This window comes from Aspergillus eucalypticola, assembly GCF_003184535.1.
Source record: "Aspergillus eucalypticola CBS 122712 chromosome Unknown BO83scaffold_3, whole genome shotgun sequence".
NCBI lineage: Eukaryota > Fungi > Ascomycota > Eurotiomycetes > Eurotiales > Aspergillaceae > Aspergillus > Aspergillus eucalypticola.
Genome location: NW_020290277.1, coordinates 805,524 through 822,460, shown reverse-complemented (window position 1 = coordinate 822,460; position 16,937 = coordinate 805,524). Strand labels below are relative to the sequence as shown.

The following is a 16,937-nucleotide window of genomic DNA, read 5'->3' as shown; positions in this document are numbered from 1 at the left end:
AACCTTCTAGTACCTTTACTTTTTTACTGTGATGTCTCTAACGTACCGGGTTTGACCAACACTTTTATAACTCAATCCAGAACTACCACGTCATCAAAGGAAGTTTGCAGAATATATTGTATGATTAAAATTTACCAATCAGGACAGCTCCACTAGTTAATATATTCAACATTCAACGACATAGGCGAACTAGGCATAAGGGGATGTCTAAACAAGAATGATATTATGCCTTGCCTAAGGAAAAAAAAATTGAATGTAGTATTTAGGTATATAAAGGTTGTATATAATGGAAAAGGCAAAGAATATAATAGAAGTCTTTTTACTACGTATTTTTCAATTTCTGTAAGTAATCTTTTAGTTTAGCGAGTAGTTCTAGATACCAGACAAGAAAGCAATACAAGAATTAGCCGCATTAATAGTCAGATCCGTGATTGTAGGCTGGCGCGCGAGCAGCGCATTACTTTGAACATCTTGAATAAGCAGGCTTGATTCTGAAGCTAGCACAAATTTACATCTCGCAATAGGCCGCATGTACCTATCTCACAGGTACAACGGTGCAAGTAGTATCACGGATGAGCAGTCAAAACAGACCGTGTCTTGACGCGCAGATGTCCGCAAAATCAAGCTTCCTTCATTCTTCCTCATCTTATGTGCCCGATATCTGTTCCAGCATTTTAGCGTACTCGATTTATCTCTCGATTGGACAATCCAAGGACACGATATTGCACCCACAAATCCCCGACGCTCAAAGCTTTATTAATAACTGTAGCGGAAGAGCCGATCCTCGATATCTGTGACGTCGTCGGTATGCAAGACGATATCGGCAGAAGTGTTGGCTTCCCGGTCCCGCTTCAGGTTTTCAGCCCTGCACAAGTACCAATAAAGGACCATGACTAGTACCAGCACACACCAGGTTACAATTGCAGTAACGACCCCTTCAAAGAACCTGGGCGCCGATTTCGTCTGCCACAGCTGGGGACCTGCAATGCAGCCAACACAATAGCCAATGAAATACATCGTGTTGGCCATCGCCCGCTTCGTATTTCCTTTCACGTTCGATGCGCTGAGACTAAGAAGAATGACCATCACATCTGAGATGCAGGACGCCTAGCATCATGGGTGAGCGCACGCCTTCATATGAGACCGGGGGGGACAAAACGTACTAGCCAGGAGGACACTATCAATCCCCAACCTGTCGTAAGTGGAAGCTTCAATAGGAGTATGTTGCCAATCAAGGGAGGAATGGAGAGTAGAATGATCACCAAGCTACGGTTGTTCTGAAGGAGTTGGCAGCCGAGTACACCGATCCAGATCGCGACGATCTGAACGGCTCCTGATGGGGAGGTATATAACATCGTTTGATATTTATCGTAGTTGAGGTTCTTAATAATCAAGGAAGCAAACTGACTTGGGTGAGCTTTCTTCATCGACGAAATGGTTAGAGAGTAAATAAAGGCATACCGTTAGAACCGGCGACTGCATCGTGACGAGGATGCCGAAAGCGAAGATAAACCAAGCTCGGACATCTAATAAAGTCTCCTTCACCTGTGACTTTGAGAAATTGGTCTTATCACCTCCTTCTCTGTCTTGCGCCATTCTCGCCAGTAGGACCTCTCGCTCTCTGTCGGATAGGAACCATGCTTTCTGAGGACTGGTAGGCACTAGAAAGTAGAAGACGGCACCAAAGGCGGCTGTAAGTGCACCGCAGACGAGAAAGAGAACCCTCCATGGTTCCAGCCGTGGGTAGTGTTGTTTCCCAATTCCGTACATGAGCAGGCTTCCAAGGACTTGGGCAAGGCCGTTCATCGTCACCCAGATGCTATAGTTTGATTATGACGTAAGTAAACTGTATCGCTCAACAGAGCCTTTCTGAATTCGGTTTCTTACCCCACTCTTGAAGCATGTTCCTGTTTTCTGTACCACATGCTAGTGAGGGTCACAAATGCTGGAGAGACAGCCCCTTCCGTAACTCCAAGAAGGAACCTTACAGCCCCGAACCCTGCAAAGTTTGTAGGCGCCGCAAGGCACATGCACACGGCACCCCAGAAAACTCTGTCGGTGAACCTGGTTAAAATTCAATGAATGGGTCAATTCCAGCCGCGGACTTACATTGTTGCACCAACGAACTTGGTAAGAGGAAGCCGGCTCATTAAGTATATGAAGGGGTACTCTGCAACTAATTGACCTTCAGAGAGCATCACGCATCAGTTTGCTATTTGTACAATAAGACAACCGCATCTATTTACCGAGATAAAATAATGATGAGCACCAAGAATACTCGGACCCTTCCAGAGAGAGATCATCAATAAGCCCGAATACCGACGCGTAGCTAAGACTCTGCTTGTCGAGGTCTGGGATGTCAGCTAGGGCAAACCTCGAGTCCTCATCCGGCTACACACATTGAAAGAAGAACACCAAGCACATCTTTGAAGTCGGTGTTAGCATGGAGTCGGAATTTCAGGAAAGGATTACTAACCAATGGTAAAATGGTACAGTCGATCTTCCTCACTACGCGTTTTTCTTCCTCCGCTGTAAAATGTAAATGAATTGTCCCGACATCGATGTTAACATCTTTCATTGCGTCTTGGTCTGCCGTCTTGAGTTCGAATTCCATCATCAGTATACAAGGAACTATTGTGAAATCTAATAAGTGTGGAAAGACGACGAAGTGGGAATTACCTTCCCAGTTATTCAGGGCCCGTGCAGCTATGTTGTCACCCAGTGCGTTGTACATTCCTTGTTCGTGGCATGCGGGGTAAATCTCCGAACACTGAGAGATGATAACTTCTCGGCAAATGAAAGTTCCTGTCGAGTTTCTGCAACTACATAACAGGGTTCGCGCTCGGGTATTCTCCGCGGTGCCTTAATGGGATATCTGCAGTGGATAAAGATATTGCTAGCTTACAGGCCTGGTGCAGATCGAGAGCGCAGCTTTTGTTATGAAGAGTTTGATTCAGGATCCACCGCAGTAAATGCTGCGCCAAAGGTGACACCGTCATGATAGTAGCTGACACTGTCCAAGAGCTACTCCTCGAGAAGCCCACAACATGAAAGGCTCTATCATGTCTAAGCCCAGAAATCACTGCGACCGTACAAGTTTGGACTATAGGTTTCATTCCTTGAGATAGAATTCCCAGCCTATCATGGGCAGTGGATTACTCTTACCATGATGCAAATACTTTTACTGCTTTCCGGATATATAAGCTCCATCGTGTCTTGGGGCGACTGCCAGTCAGAGTAAGGGGGTCCTAAATTTCTCATAGATTGTATTTCCCACCGCGTGTATGCCTCCACAACACCATCTGGGATTCGACCATACCGTGCTGATGATACTAAATGGCATTGACAGCAATACTTACGAGATATAGCTTGTCATATTCGTGCATACAGGCAGTGATATTAAGGGACACTGGAATGACATGACTTGGATCGACATGAGGAGGGATACCCCATCTACAGTTGCCAGACTTATGCGTTATTAAGACGCCAAGATTGTCAGTAGCTACGCCATCTCATATCGCTAACTGTTGATATCCTCGGCCGACTATAAGGCGAGCTAGCCTCAGTTGGCAGTCTTAATTCCGCTATCAGTGTTTCCCCGCACACAGATGAGGGGTAAGTTTCAACATTCCCGTCGTCGTAACCGAGAGACTAAGTGATTCAACACTAGTCGGGATAGAATTTCACAATTCAGTAACGAGGGAGTAAAAGACCTCATCAATCCGTTCAAAATTCCATGAGCCAGATTGCAATCTATCGATTGCGTCTCGTTCCTGACTTCAAACATATCTCAGCATGCAGTTACCCGCTGACTCAATGAGTAGCAACAATACGAGCAAGCCATGGTTGCCTCGAGCCGCAGCTCCCGAAATTATCTTTTACAACGCCAATGTGGTAGATGTGGAAGCTGGCGACATTATTCCCGATGCTGTCGTTCATATCCAGAATGGGCGTATCGTGGAGGTATCGACTGGCAATGTAGCGACTCCTCCCGATGCAGTGGATTTGAACGGACAGTATATCTGCCCCGGGTTAATCGATTGCCATGTGCACATTACGGCAACTCCGGGCTCTTCATCCCTTAAAGATATGTTTTCTGCAAGTCCAAATACCATCGCCTATCGATCCACCTTTGTTGCACGCGAGATGCTTCTCCGAGGATTCACCACGGTCCGCGATACTGGTGGTGCCGACTACTCCCTCCGCGAAGCCATCGAAGAAGGCTTGGTTGCAGGCCCAAGGCTATTCATTGCTGGCAAAGCACTCTCGCAAACTGGTGGACACGGCGATTTGCGAGCCAATTATCAGGGGTCCGAGTATAAATGCTGTGGCGGGCACAGCCCAGCTTTGGCACGGGTATGCAATGGTGTCCCCGAGTGCTTGGAGGCTGCCCGCGACGAGCTCAGACAAGGAGCCAACTTCTTGAAGATTATGTGTGGTGGTGGTGTAGCAACACCGTCGGATGCGCTTGATATGCTGCAGTTTACTGCCGAAGAGATTCGCGCAATCACAACAACGGCGAGGCAGTCCAAGACCTACGTCACGGCACATGCCTACACTGTGGAGGCTATCCGTCATGCCGTTGATAATGGTGTTCGAGGCATTGAGCATGGTAATTTCATCGACGAGGAAACTGCGGCGTATTGTGCAAATTTGGGCGTTGTCTTTACTCCAACATTGGTTACCTATTATGGCATGTCCAAGCCACCCTTTGACAAGTTCCTGGATGATTTCAGCCAGGCGAAGAATCGACAAGTTCTGGACAGTGGTCTAGAAGCTTTGTCAATCTTGCACAAGGCAGGGGCAATGATATGCTATGGTTCCGACCTCTTGGCTGGCCTGCATCCCCTACAGAACCAAGAGTTCTCAATTAGGTCCAGCGTTCTAAGTGCGAAGGACATTCTGAAATCTGCAACTGTGAATGCAGCGCGGTATCTGGGAATGGAAGGCCAACTCGGGTGCATTAAAGAGGGAAGTATTGCGGACATGCTAATCCTAACATCTAATCCTTTGCAAGACATTACCATTCTTGATCGCATACAACATCATCTTGTGGCTATTCTCAAGGATGGGCGTATTGTTTCCAAGAACGCAGACTGGCTGTCGGTTGATCCTCTGTACAATACCTGCCATAGTTAGAACCGGTGAACAAACCTTGCTTCACATCTAATGGCGACTTATGGTCGCCCGAAACCAAACAATGGAGCTTCATGATAACTCCATTGCCCTTCCGGGCTATTACTTTGCCTGCGACATGAGGCCTACGCGCAAAAGGAAGCTAGTTCACACAAACGCATTTCTCTGGGGTGCCGAAAAGGCTGCTTATTCAATATTATATCATCTATGCAGCAAACCGTATTTTCCTGGATATAATGCTTATTTTCTTTGCGCTTTAACCGTTTCGAAGTTTCGTGGATATAGTCTGCATAGATGCCCCGTTCGATGATGTACTTGGCCGTTGAAGTAATTCTGAACATCGCAAGGCGTTTGGGGTCCTCTTGTAAATTTTACAATCACGGCAGTCATTTTTGGATAGAGATAAGTTATAATGGTTTCAGATTGAAATCTATAGTTAAAGTGCGACTGGCTTTTCAACCTCCTTCACTCTTCTGTAACCCTCAAAACATACTTCACAGCGCTAGCCTTCCCAGCCTTCAAGTCATTCAGAGCGGTTTCTACACCCTCCAGACCACCCGGGGTTACTTCATGGGGATGAGGCTTGAGCCAACCCTCACTAAGGCCCCTGCTCAACATGCGCGACCACACATAAGCAAAGTCCTTGTCATCCACGTGGCTACTTCCAACGTTGCTGAACTCAACCCGTATCTTGCTGAATAAATGTTCAGGTGCCTCTGGCGTAACGAGTGACACTGCGCCCGATGTCTGGTCCAGAACCTTCTCAACCACCTGGAAGCTCGATGCCTCGCTGACCGCATCTAGTGCATATTGGAGACTTTCACCAGCGGGGATGGCATCTCGGATTCCCCGTACGATCGCAGATTCGCCGTCCCGGTAGTCAATGACGATATCACCCTTTTCACTGTTCATCAAACTCCTAGCATAATCCATACCCCTTCCAGCGACGCCGATGATAGGATGGATGTCTGCTTTCTGTAACAGTTTGATTGCAAATGATCCGACAGCTGTCGCAGCACCGTAGACAAGAACTCCTCCTGCAGGCTTGGTGGCCCAAGATTTGTTTCCGAGCCATGGTTCAGGTAGGCCCAAGCGTGCAAACAGTGCGATCGAGGCGGTCAATGCAGCCAAGGGCACCGTAGCTGCTTCCTCGAAGGAAATATGGGGTGGGATGTGAAATGTGGCGTGCACTTTCCCAATGGCGTATTCTGCGAAGCTCCCATGCGGCGTCATATAATCGTGGAAGGCAGCCACACGGTCTCCGACTCTGAAGTCGGAGGCGTTTTTGCCAACCTCGTGTACATAGCCAGCAATATCGTCGCCCGTGTTTTTCCCGTCAAATGCGTCCATCCAGTCAGGGAATTTCCAGTCCTTGGGGTTTGTGCCGCTAACGACGACTTTGATCAGAATCTCGTCCGGTCCGGGTTTGGGAATAGGCACGGAGTGAACCTTAACCTCCATGGGCCCATTCTTGCGAAATACAAGTGCTTCCTTCATTTTGATATTGCTAGTACGGGAATTGAAAGGTGGGATGGATGAACGAGGTGATGGAGGAAAAGTGATTGGAAACTTAGGGCTTGGTGAGAGGTTCTCAATGGGACATGGCTCAATTTATATATCTTCGGTCTACAACTAAACCAGAACTCCCGCTGTGATATCTGCGAGCAAAATTGCTCCTGATGTATGCTTGGTCATCATTTCCATCATCTAGATTCAAAATTAACTTCTTTCGAATTCTTTTGAGCGGAAATGGGCCATGTTGTCGAATGATATTGGAGAGAAGGGCAGGCGATTCTTCCGACCGAGCTGCCGAGATCCACAGACCCACACTGCGCACTAACCATAAGAAGCAGCATTCGGTGCCAAGACTTGCTAATCCTGGGGATTTGCCAAATCTCAACCGCCTCACAACCACATGACCCGCGTCTCGGCTTCTCTGCCTGGTTCTGTCACTCCCGCCATGCTAGCTCCTCCGCCTTCCGCCGTACTGCAGTAGATGCAAAATGAAAGTAAAGAGCCGCTCAGTATGTCAAAACTGTCGGCAAAGGAAATATTCGGTGAGTCGCCGACGCCGACCCAGTCAAATCTCTTCTACTACAGAACTCAAATATTCTGCGACAAGGATCTGCTAATGTGAAATCCTTAGTGCGACGGAAAACGTCCTTCCTGTTCTCAATGCATCGCAACCAAGAGGGACTGCCCGGGATACGAAGAGGTGACCTTTCTTCCGCCCAACACTTCTGGGCAACAGATCATCTCTTCTGTACCACCTGAAAGCCCTATGTCACGTGAGGCATCGCTATCACTTTCCGGGTCGTCTACCGGGTGTCTCATACTGAATCTTTCGGCTTTTCGATGGTCGACAGATGAAGAGTTCTTCGCTTTAGTGACGGAATATTTTACCCCCGACTATAATGGTCAGGAGCAATATGGCCGCCAAAAACAGCACTTCTCAACCCTGTGTAGCCCCTGGTTGGAGACCGTCCCTCTGCTTCTGGACACAAGCAGAAGTACAACCCTTCTGTCAGTGGCGCTCCGCACCTTAGGCTACTCAATTATAGCCAAGGGAAATAGAGACCGTAGACGCAGTCAATGGGACCTCTGTCGCGCCGAGTCATACACGAAAGCTGTGCATTCTTTGAGCAATAAAATCGCTGAAGATGACGGTGGCTGCAATGAATCAGCTGCTGCTATTATGTGCTTATGTCTAGCCGAGGTAGGAAAACTTTCATTTTCTTCAACCAGAGTGAAATTGGCTATTGACACCTGCAAGTGGTTAGTACCTACATCCCGTGAGGGCTGGATCGCTCATATCAGAGGGATCGGCCGGATGATGGAAATATGTGGACCAGAGTCATTTACTGGACCGATCGCGCACCAGCTCTTTATCGGCTTCCGGCCCCTAGTTGTACGCATGACACATCCTTCCAACTATCATGTGTTTCATCCATCAAGACTAATATACAAGTAGATACTAGAGGCGTGCATCTCCCGTCAAGACACGTTCCTTTCTTCGGTTGAGTGGCAGACAATACCTTTCGCATTTCATGAACCATCGCCATTCCAAACGCTATTGACTCACGGTTCTATCCTACCATCTATCTTACGAAGTGTCCAGACTACAGATTCCCTCCCCCTCAACGAGAGGGGACCCCTGTGTGAAGGAGTCCTTGCGGAGTTGGTAATTACTCTGCAGGAGCTTGACAAGTGGGAACGGTCTCTGCAAGCTACGATAAATGGCCCTCTGTGTTGGCCAATAACGTCATGTCCATCCTCGCCAAGGTCTAGTAGCGCGGTAGCGGGGTCTCTGTGGTTCTACAGCCTCCCAGTCGCCACAGCAATGACGCATTTGTGGGCCTTTCGTGCAGTGTGCTTCAGTCAGATAGCACACCTATTGTCATCAGATCCGACGAGTTTCACAGACGCAATGCGTACCTGCCTGAAACTATCTGGAATTGAGGATTGCCACCAGAAAACAGTTGCCTTCCATAGAATGGTTTGCCAAAGCATGCTCTATTTCAAGCAGGGCACGTTGAGATTTTACGGTGCAGCTTCTGTCACGCTGCCGCTCAGAGTGACACAGATGGCCATATACTTGCTTAATTCTCGATGATAATATTCGACTACCATGCTGGGATCATGGAATGCCTTTACCGGACGGGTCGCGTCTGGTAGCGAACATTCCGGCTCAAAACGGGTTGCGCACCACTTTTGCGGAGGTGACCTTGCTCCCAGGCACAAAGCTATAGATATCTTGCTTCTGTTCCATCGAGTCTAGCAGCCGTGGTGTAAAGGTTGAGCCCTTATCCATGAGCTGGCGGTATGCATCAAGTTCAGGGGGAATAACAGTTTTAGCATGCTGTGCCCGGACTTCGGGCCGGTCAGCTACTGTCTCCTCCGTACGGATTTGCTTGTAGATTCTCATGTATCCATTTACTGGTGGAGTGATCCTAGAGCCCACTTGATGTACCTTGAGCTGAATGCAAGCGTACGATGGCCCACTCCACCGAGGATCGTCCTGTTTGCTGCCTTGAAACTCATGCTCCTCCTTCTGGCTCAGCACGCGCCATCGCTTTTCGAGTTCAACAACGACGCCTGGGCTGACTTCTTCCTGTCCGAACCGGCGAGGTGACATGATCGCTTCACATTAAGGGACTTATGTCAAGAATAAAAAAAGGGATGATAGAGGTAAATTCACCGTCGTGATAATAACAGGCGGGGCTTTAGAGTTTATAGTCGTCATTGTTACATTATACGTTGCCGCTTGAATGCCGATGTAGAACAATGCTTCTTTCAGGATAGGTCAAGCTTCACTACCAACAATTGACAAGTATTGATTGACTGTCTGGTTATGCTGGCAGGTGAATGGTCCTTCCTTGTATGTGCTGCGAAAACCAGCCTGCAATTCCGGGTCCGTCATGTATGCCGCGAGATGACCTATACTCCTGTTAAGCTGCACTACCTGTATTGACATTTGGATAGTAACCACCCACCTCAAATATGTAAAGGTATATCGTCTGTTAACGGCGATTACAATATAGTTGTCGGTTGATGTTGAGGCAGTCATCCATGTAGGCTTGGTCACGTGGTTAGCGCTCGGGCCGCCACAACATCATCGCGTTCGTGATCTTTACCTTCTAAGGTAGGCAGCAGGATGTGGCATGAGCAGGGGCCAGTGTGGACGAGGCCTGGTTGGTGTGGCGGTAGCGCCTCCCTTATTATCAGGCCTGTCCTAAATGGGATGCCCTAGAGTAGATTATTGCGCCCATAAAAAGAGTTGCATTCGTAACCTTCATACTGCGATGCTGGTCCCTAATATTCTAATTCTGTACAGCGTTGCCTGATGACTTTATACCACTGAACTACCTATAGGCTTTGTCAGGGGCATGGCATGGCGAGTTACGGACCATGGTCAACACTATGTTTGTCATATTTGACGTTTTGTACATAGACTGATCTCGAGCGGCCTAGAGAATAACCTGCAGATTGAGGCCACTAGTCGAGCCCCGTTATGCTACTACTACATATCCTATCATCTTTCTCATCGGAAACGCCGTTGGAACAGTTATCCACACGTGTATCCCAAAGGACCTTGAGATTTACTCTACGAAGGCATCCGCGTAGAATAGGTCGAGTTTGGCTGTCATCATGTATTAACCAGGCCTTCAATATTGAATTGAAAAGATAGCCGTGCTCTAATAAAGATGATGGAAAGAGATATATTCAATGAAAACACATGGAGATGAAGTGAATATATTTTCAAAGGAGCTATCCATTGAAATGAATAGTTACATATGAATAGCACTGTCTATATAAAAGCACGGGCAAATGATTCTTCTTCTTGCAGACCTTTGATCATTTCTTTTGTTCCAATAGCTACTGCGCCTCGTGCTTCCGTAAGCTAAGACTCTAGAACTCAGAACCGAAACAGAGATTTCCTCAGTCGAGGAAGAACGACACAATGACCAATAACATGCTGCCACGCAGCCATCTTGAGCGAATTTGGGCGCCTGTACCTCACCTACGCAACGGAGAGAAGTACCGCACGTTGAAACCCGGCGGCTCACAATTCAGACTCCACAGAGACCAACACCTGGATTGGGAGAACTTCACCCAAGAGGTAAAGGTTCTGTCTAATCCCTACTGTGGGAACCATTATCCCTTTATGCCCGCTGTACCAAACGAGACCTTTGGTGTGGCAATTGAGCTAGGGGTGCAGGGTCGTTTCGTCCAAAGCGCCCTGCACCCCGTGGGTGAAGCCATGAATCACATGAACTTGGGTATGTTCTTTGGTGACTCACAGTGGGGGGTTAACCGCCGGAAGAGTGACAAGAAAAAGAAGCACGGTCGTGATGAGAGCGAAGATGAGGTGGTCAAGAAAGGGGGGAAAAAGGGAACTTTGGTTCCAGACATCGTCCCTCGTTGAGGACGAGCGCCACACGATCCGAGCCTTGTGCGAGGTGAAGACGCACTGGGCGTTCGAGCCAGGCAAGGAAGAAATTTGGAAGAGTTTCACAGCTCGAAAGTTTGGTGAGTCTCCATTATTTTCAACTGGGTAATCCAAGTCAGTATTCTGACCCAGGTTGTTGAATGAATAGGCCAGCTCGCTCTATACATGGATGACCATCACTGAAGGTATGGCATCTATACGGTCTATGAGTATACTTGGTTTTTGAAAAGGGTCGATGACACCCACTTTGCGGTGTCTCAGCCAATAAGTGCCAGTTCTGTCTCAACATCTAGTGCCCTATCGCTCCGGGAATGCCTACTGGCTCTTGTTATCGCGGGCGCTGATGAAGAAAGAAGCTACTACCCTGCCAGATATGCCAAACGGTTAGTAAGTAATAGTCTGTTTGTGCTTCGAAATTGTTCTAACGGTATAACCAGACTACTCGAAGGCAGGCCATGATCCGACGATCGAGAAGCCCACTTAATCTGGGAGGGAGGTCCTCCTAACTTCAATGTCATAGAACCTCGGAATGACAGAAGTCAGCAAGAGCTGATCCCTCTAAATACCTTTCCTGAATTTGAGGTTTTGCATTGTGAGCTAATATTTGGGTTGCCTGTGTTGAATTCAGCAGTTCATTGATTTAGTTGATCATTCCTGCTTTCGTAAGATAATCTAGTAGGAAGAAGGGGGGGGGGGGGGTACTTGGAGTTAGATAGGCATGCACCTTAGTCAGAAACGATTTTCAGATTTCTCAGAGTTTACGTACTTCATCTTTTGATAGTAACCATCAAATTAACCAACCAGTTGCATAGCAACGACAAAATCAGTAAGAGGCCGACCTTCATCCAGGCTTTTAATGTATTGTTTGAGTCTAGGCAGACTGGGGATGATAAGCGATACACTATAAACCGTATTATCTAGCTATAGTATGATTAACTGATTGAGACAATGCCATGCTCGTCAGAACCACAGGCCATATATCACGTTTTCGAAGGTAGCAGTGACAGGTCGTTTTGCGTCCCCCTAAGGAGTAATGACCGAAGACGCACCATGTAATGTCAATGAGGCCTGTTTGAAGGAGATCATGCTTCGAGAAACGATTCTGTGGCAAAGCCTTGGTGGTGGTGACTCTAGATTTTAGATATGTTCAGGCAAATTTGGTTGTTCTCCATGCAGAGAGCCGTACCCTAAATATAACTGGGACGACTGAGTTGTGCGTAAGGATCGACAGTGCTCCCCATATCTGGTTGAAGACCTCAATCTCCTGGACACTGGATATCTCATTGACTTTGTCTAGTGCGAAGAAAGGGCTTCTGTCGGGATGAATGGCATTCAGGATGCCTTGCAGAACCGCACTTTTGTCGCGTCGGTAGTCAATGACAAAAATCGGCCATTTCACTGTTCACTAAATTCATAGCATACTCCATGCCTTTTCTAGCGATTGCAATAGGTGGATGAATATATGCTTTTTCCTTTTCTTCTTCCTTTCTTTCTTTTCTAGCAACTTAATGGCAACAGTCCGACGGCGGTGTATGTCGCAGCACCGTAGACAAGAAGTTTTTCTGAGGGCTTCGTGGTCCAATAGTTGTTTTCTAATCACGAATACTCCGCGGGTGCTTCATCGGTGAGATGGGACCTTGCAAGCTGGATCCGTTATCTTGGCCATTGGAAAACTTGTCCAAACCTGTCAAGAGCTGATACCGCGGCGGAGTGGTCTTTTTGTTTCTACAGTCTCCCAATATCTACATCACAAGGCATGGGCTTTTGTGTAATGTGCCGCTGCACTTAAACAACTACCCGACAGACAATATGGGTGGTGTACAGCGACGTTTGAACTGACCATGGGGATAACATGGACATCGTTCATGTTTGATTGCAGATGAGGAGCAGGTCAATCACTCAGGGTTGGCTCAGATCCAATCCCCATGAGGTCATTCCTCGTAGTCTGGAGGGTGTTAGAACTGCCCTGAGTAACTTGAGGTTGCCATTGTCTTTTGTACGATTCTCAACACGGAATTGCTATCATTGGATTGGCCAGGGCAGAAAACAGCCCCGACGATTACAGATTCGCGCAGCAGATGGAGACCATCAACATGGTTAATATCATGGCTTGTCGGGAAGTATATATGCTTTGCATGAAGGCCGGCAGAGCGCGAAATGAGTCAAGTTGGACAACAATGGCCAGCCTGATTGGGCGTATAGGTTACAGTCACGTAATGAAAAATTCTCAAAATGTCAGCCGACGTTATGAGCATCGAAATAAGTAATGGTAAATATGAAGCAACCTATGGATAGTGACGTACCTATAATGACCTTGGTAGAGTGTCATAGTGAATGAAGGCGGGTGGTGACTCACATACGTACACCGAAGAGTTTCAACCCCGTCGCTCCCCCGTCTCCAACTTCCACCCTTCAATCCCACACCCCCGTCCCACACCTCCATGTGCCTAGGGCATGAATTTTTACCTTTCTCTTGAAACAAGTACCGTATCATACAGTGGTTCAACCATGTGGAGCTTCAGTTTCAGAGACCGAATTTTCGATATCGAGGGGGAAGATTTCAAAGTGGTGAGGCAGCTGACCGAGGATGACGATGCGGAAGTTGGTGAGCGCAAGGTTCTAGCAATAGCCAAGCGACAGGACAAAAGGTACCTGCTCAAAATACGCTATCAACTTGACCCGGAAGACTGTGACATAGAAGATCTGGACAAGACCTTGAAGGTTGCTGAACAGTACTACTGCCATGAAGTGGAGGCTATAGACCTTCTGTCTACACACGGATATGGGCCGAAGTATCATAATCACGAGACCCACGAACAACCTCATTGGATGCCTTTTCCTGGAGGGTACCTTGAGTTCATCGTTATGGAGTTTCCTCCTGGGAAGAACGTTGATGATATCCTAGAGGAGCTTACCGACACCCAGCGCAGGAGTATCAGAAAGCAACTAGCGCATTTATTGGAGTAAGTTAAATTCGCATCCTGCTACAGAAAAGAAAGGGCTTTCTCCACTAAAGCATACTGACTATCTGGCAGGCTTATGCGCCAGAATGACTACAAACTGACTGAGCAACACCCAAGCTACCTTCATTACGATGCTCGGGCAGACAGACTCTATTTAGTGGATCTTGCGGGCCTTGGATATACCAACTCAGCCACATCCTATCCGATCGATGAGGAGAGTCCGTACGTGACAGCATTCAACATCTGGCGGAAGGAGTACTCGAAGCCTAAGGGAACCCCGAAGTCCGGCGACATTCCATTATCCCATCAGCCTATTAAGAAGGAGAACCAGCCCCCAAGGAAGACTTGATTTAGCATTGCTGCATTGAAAACAACTGGAGTCTACGGACCTCAGTCTGACTAGTAAAACATTGCCTTTTTTTTGCACGGGATGCCTGTCGTAAATATTAGGCGAAGGAACCCTTCAGCGTCGCTATATTAGCAGGTGATACTAGCCAGGTTCTCCAAGTTTACGCAGAACGCAATCGCTCTATGTGCAAGTTATTCGTATCTAAATCTCAAGTTTGGATGGCATTTTATATTGGTATTACTAAGATCAATTACTGTTATCCAGAAATAAATTGCCATTAGATACCTCAATACTGGGTCTCATCTGCCACATAGCATTTATGCATTTAGCCAGACAGATATTGTCATTGTGCCCAAGGCAGTATATATTTTCATTCGTACACATTTCCCTTTTATTCCCAACAGCTTTCAGGAGACTGCGAAAAGCCTTGCCACGCCACCGTTCTCCGTCCGATCTCACTGGACATTGGTGCCACGCCGAAATGGACAAAGTGGTTGGTGTTGGCTTCCTCAGTCATCCTGTGAAGCTGGCATTTTATTTGATGTTAGCTCGCAAGACTCCAGAAATTTGAAGCCTCATGGCAACCGAGACAAAATATGAGACCTTGTATCCGTCCAATAAAGTACCAATCTGTCCATGCTCTTCTTAAACATCAATGTTCGAAAAGTGGAGGCTACAATACCAGATCATAGATGACGCCTCAGTCAATCTACACAGCCTAGAAGAACGAACTGAAATGCTCAGCTAACTGAAACTCCTGTTACACAACTGGAATATCCACAGTTCCAGCGTCGGGCATGAGTGAACACCGACTAAATTGTCAAAGGCCACTCGTTATCTATCTAGAGAAGGTGCTACCCAGTTCTCTATTCCGAACTCTCTACGATTTTGTTGGATTAAGGCCCCTCAAAGTGGGGAGGAATATGAACATAGATACGACATGGAATAGTATTAAGCCAAATCTGGAAGGACCCTGATTTTCCACGTTCAGCCACGGCTTGGATTCAAGGAAGCGGCTCGGCCCGTGGCGGGTCTACAGATGGGGCGGCCCTGAGATCTGCGATTGTGTTTCCGGTTTTATTTTCATTGTGCGGAGGAGGCAGTCAATTGTTTGGTTAACTCATCTAAACCCTACACTATACTAAGAGCAATCAAACGTATGGGTACACAAACCCTTTCTCAAATGTGGACGCCAGGGCGTAATCAAACACCAATGCAGACATAGTATCCCAACCACAAATTATCGCATGCTGCATTAAGCTCCGTGTTCCACTCATGCAGTTGCGCAAGTGTGATTCCCGCTTCATTAGAGATGGACCAACAGTTCTCTCCATCCTTGATCAGATGAAAGGAATTGCAGTTCTCGACTATGCCCGGCAGCTGAGGCATCGGGCTTGAGGGGTCGTTCGTGGGGTCTGGGGCTGCTGTCGTTGTGGTGGTTGTGCCGGGGATGTGTACGCAGACGTAGTAGTCAAGCCAAAGATTCGAGCAGTCTGAGGTTTAAGACAGAATATGTTAGATTACTGCAATGTGAGCGTAGAGGGAGAATAGGGAGGTATGAGTACCATCGTTAACCTTGGTATTCCAGCTCTTGAACTGGGCCGTGGAAATGTCATAAGATTTAGAGATGGCTTCACACTTGTCGCCAGATGCGACCTTATAGTACTCGTCGCAATGTTCGACAATGCCGGGCATTTGGGGAGTCGGACTGGAACCCGGGTCTTCGGTCGGCTCGGGCGTTTCAGGAGTAGTTGCGGTAGATCCCGGGCCGTGTAAACAGATGTAGTAGTCTAACCAGAGGTTTGAACAGCCTAATTGCATGAGTTGCATGTCAGTAACAAAATATCACAGTCCTCCCCGTCGCCAATGGAAAAAGAGGGCGGGTAGAGCACTCTTACTATCATTAATCTCACTGTTCCAACTCAACAGCTGAGCCGTGGTAATACCATGTCTCGGCGATAGTGTCACAATGATCTCCAAAAGAGACCTTGTAGAACTCATCGCAGTTATCGACAATGCCTGGCATAGCAGGTGAGTTGGTAGGCACAGCTGCGGTGGTGGTTGTGATGGTGGTGGGAGTTGGGACTGAGGACTTGGCCGTCGTAGTTGCAGACATCGTTGTCGTAGACATGGTGCTTGGTGCATCGTCACTGACGGTTCCGTTGACACAGTAGGACTTGGTCGTATCAAGGTCTGGGCAGGTAATACCAGGGTTTAGCTGCTGAAGGCCCTCAACAGATAGTCCCAAACATCAGCAAAGCTATCGCAGGTATCACCTTTGCTAACATCCGTGGTAAAGGAGCACTCAATTGTACGTTTGGACAGCGCACAGGATAGGCCTGGAGCAAGTCCGGCGATAGTGAGGTACTTGAGTTGCATTTCTCTTGGTATGGAAACGGCGTCTATGCTAGTTTTAGGGCGATACGAGCCTCCTATAGAGGATAGCCGAAGAGAATGAGGTAATGATCAGCAACATTTGAAGGGTATACACTGGCTTATATACTCATCTGGACTCAACTAACCATTCCACTGGCATTGG

At 47.5% G+C, this 16,937-nt stretch overlaps 9 protein-coding genes across 9 annotated transcripts; 5 read left to right on the top strand and 4 right to left on the bottom strand.

The window, feature by feature from the left end:
- Nucleotides 1–756: 756 nt before the first annotated feature.
- On the bottom strand, nt 757–2,999 carry BO83DRAFT_395653 (pantothenate transporter; the record flags this gene model as incomplete). Its single annotated transcript, XM_025533088.1, has 9 exons — nt 757–1,107; nt 1,164–1,403; nt 1,462–1,819; nt 1,888–2,052; nt 2,110–2,185; nt 2,247–2,351; nt 2,400–2,424; nt 2,477–2,596; nt 2,982–2,999. 9 exons carry the CDS (start codon nt 2,997–2,999, stop codon nt 757–759), a joined length of 1,458 nt encoding a protein of 485 aa, XP_025392214.1.
- A 796-nt stretch (nt 3,000–3,795) lies between these two features.
- Nucleotides 3,796–5,206, top strand: BO83DRAFT_405455 (amidohydrolase family protein; the record flags this gene model as incomplete). The annotated part of the gene is made up of 1 exon (XM_025533803.1): nt 3,796–5,206. The coding sequence occupies one exon, from the start codon at nt 3,796–3,798 to the stop codon at nt 5,137–5,139; it is 1,344 nt and encodes a 447-aa protein (XP_025392213.1). The 3' UTR covers nt 5,140–5,206.
- Nucleotides 5,207–5,601: 395 nt separating this feature from the next.
- Nucleotides 5,602–6,697, bottom strand: BO83DRAFT_405454 (zinc-binding alcohol dehydrogenase family protein; the record flags this gene model as incomplete). The annotated part of the gene is made up of 1 exon (XM_025533802.1): nt 5,602–6,697. The coding sequence occupies exon 1, from the start codon at nt 6,631–6,633 to the stop codon at nt 5,602–5,604; it is 1,032 nt and encodes a 343-aa protein (XP_025392212.1). The 5' UTR covers nt 6,634–6,697.
- Nucleotides 6,698–7,417: 720 nt separating this feature from the next.
- On the top strand, nt 7,418–8,749 carry BO83DRAFT_304328 (uncharacterized protein; the record flags this gene model as incomplete). Its single annotated transcript, XM_025527223.1, has 3 exons — nt 7,418–7,852; nt 7,910–8,044; nt 8,108–8,749. The coding sequence occupies 3 exons, from the start codon at nt 7,418–7,420 to the stop codon at nt 8,747–8,749; spliced, it is 1,212 nt and encodes a 403-aa protein (XP_025392211.1).
- Nucleotides 8,750–8,824: 75 nt separating this feature from the next.
- BO83DRAFT_434195 (uncharacterized protein) lies at nt 8,825–9,335 on the bottom strand (the record flags this gene model as incomplete). The annotated part of the gene is made up of 1 exon (XM_025535764.1): nt 8,825–9,335. Exon 1 carries the CDS (start codon nt 9,269–9,271, stop codon nt 8,825–8,827), a length of 447 nt encoding a protein of 148 aa, XP_025392210.1. The 5' UTR covers nt 9,272–9,335.
- Nucleotides 9,336–10,485: 1,150 nt separating this feature from the next.
- Nucleotides 10,486–11,062, top strand: BO83DRAFT_454386 (uncharacterized protein; the record flags this gene model as incomplete). Its single annotated transcript, XM_025536968.1, has 1 exon — nt 10,486–11,062. The coding sequence occupies exon 1, from the start codon at nt 10,598–10,600 to the stop codon at nt 11,060–11,062; it is 465 nt and encodes a 154-aa protein (XP_025392209.1). The 5' UTR covers nt 10,486–10,597.
- Nucleotides 11,063–12,804: 1,742 nt separating this feature from the next.
- BO83DRAFT_132823 (uncharacterized protein) lies at nt 12,805–13,228 on the top strand. Its single transcript, XM_025526111.1, has one exon. It carries the CDS (start codon nt 12,966–12,968, stop codon nt 13,185–13,187), a length of 222 nt encoding a protein of 73 aa, XP_025392208.1. The 5' UTR covers nt 12,805–12,965; the 3' UTR covers nt 13,188–13,228.
- Nucleotides 13,229–13,594: 366 nt separating this feature from the next.
- BO83DRAFT_423363 (uncharacterized protein) lies at nt 13,595–14,398 on the top strand (the record flags this gene model as incomplete). The annotated part of the gene is made up of 2 exons (XM_025535090.1): nt 13,595–14,049; nt 14,122–14,398. 2 exons carry the CDS (start codon nt 13,595–13,597, stop codon nt 14,396–14,398), a joined length of 732 nt encoding a protein of 243 aa, XP_025392207.1.
- A 1,141-nt stretch (nt 14,399–15,539) lies between these two features.
- Nucleotides 15,540–16,777, bottom strand: BO83DRAFT_405452 (LysM domain-containing protein; the record flags this gene model as incomplete). Its single annotated transcript, XM_025533801.1, has 5 exons — nt 15,540–15,891; nt 15,964–16,209; nt 16,297–16,319; nt 16,345–16,628; nt 16,649–16,777. The coding sequence occupies 5 exons, from the start codon at nt 16,775–16,777 to the stop codon at nt 15,602–15,604; spliced, it is 972 nt and encodes a 323-aa protein (XP_025392206.1). The 3' UTR covers nt 15,540–15,601.
- Between the last annotated feature and the right edge of the window lie 160 nt (nt 16,778–16,937).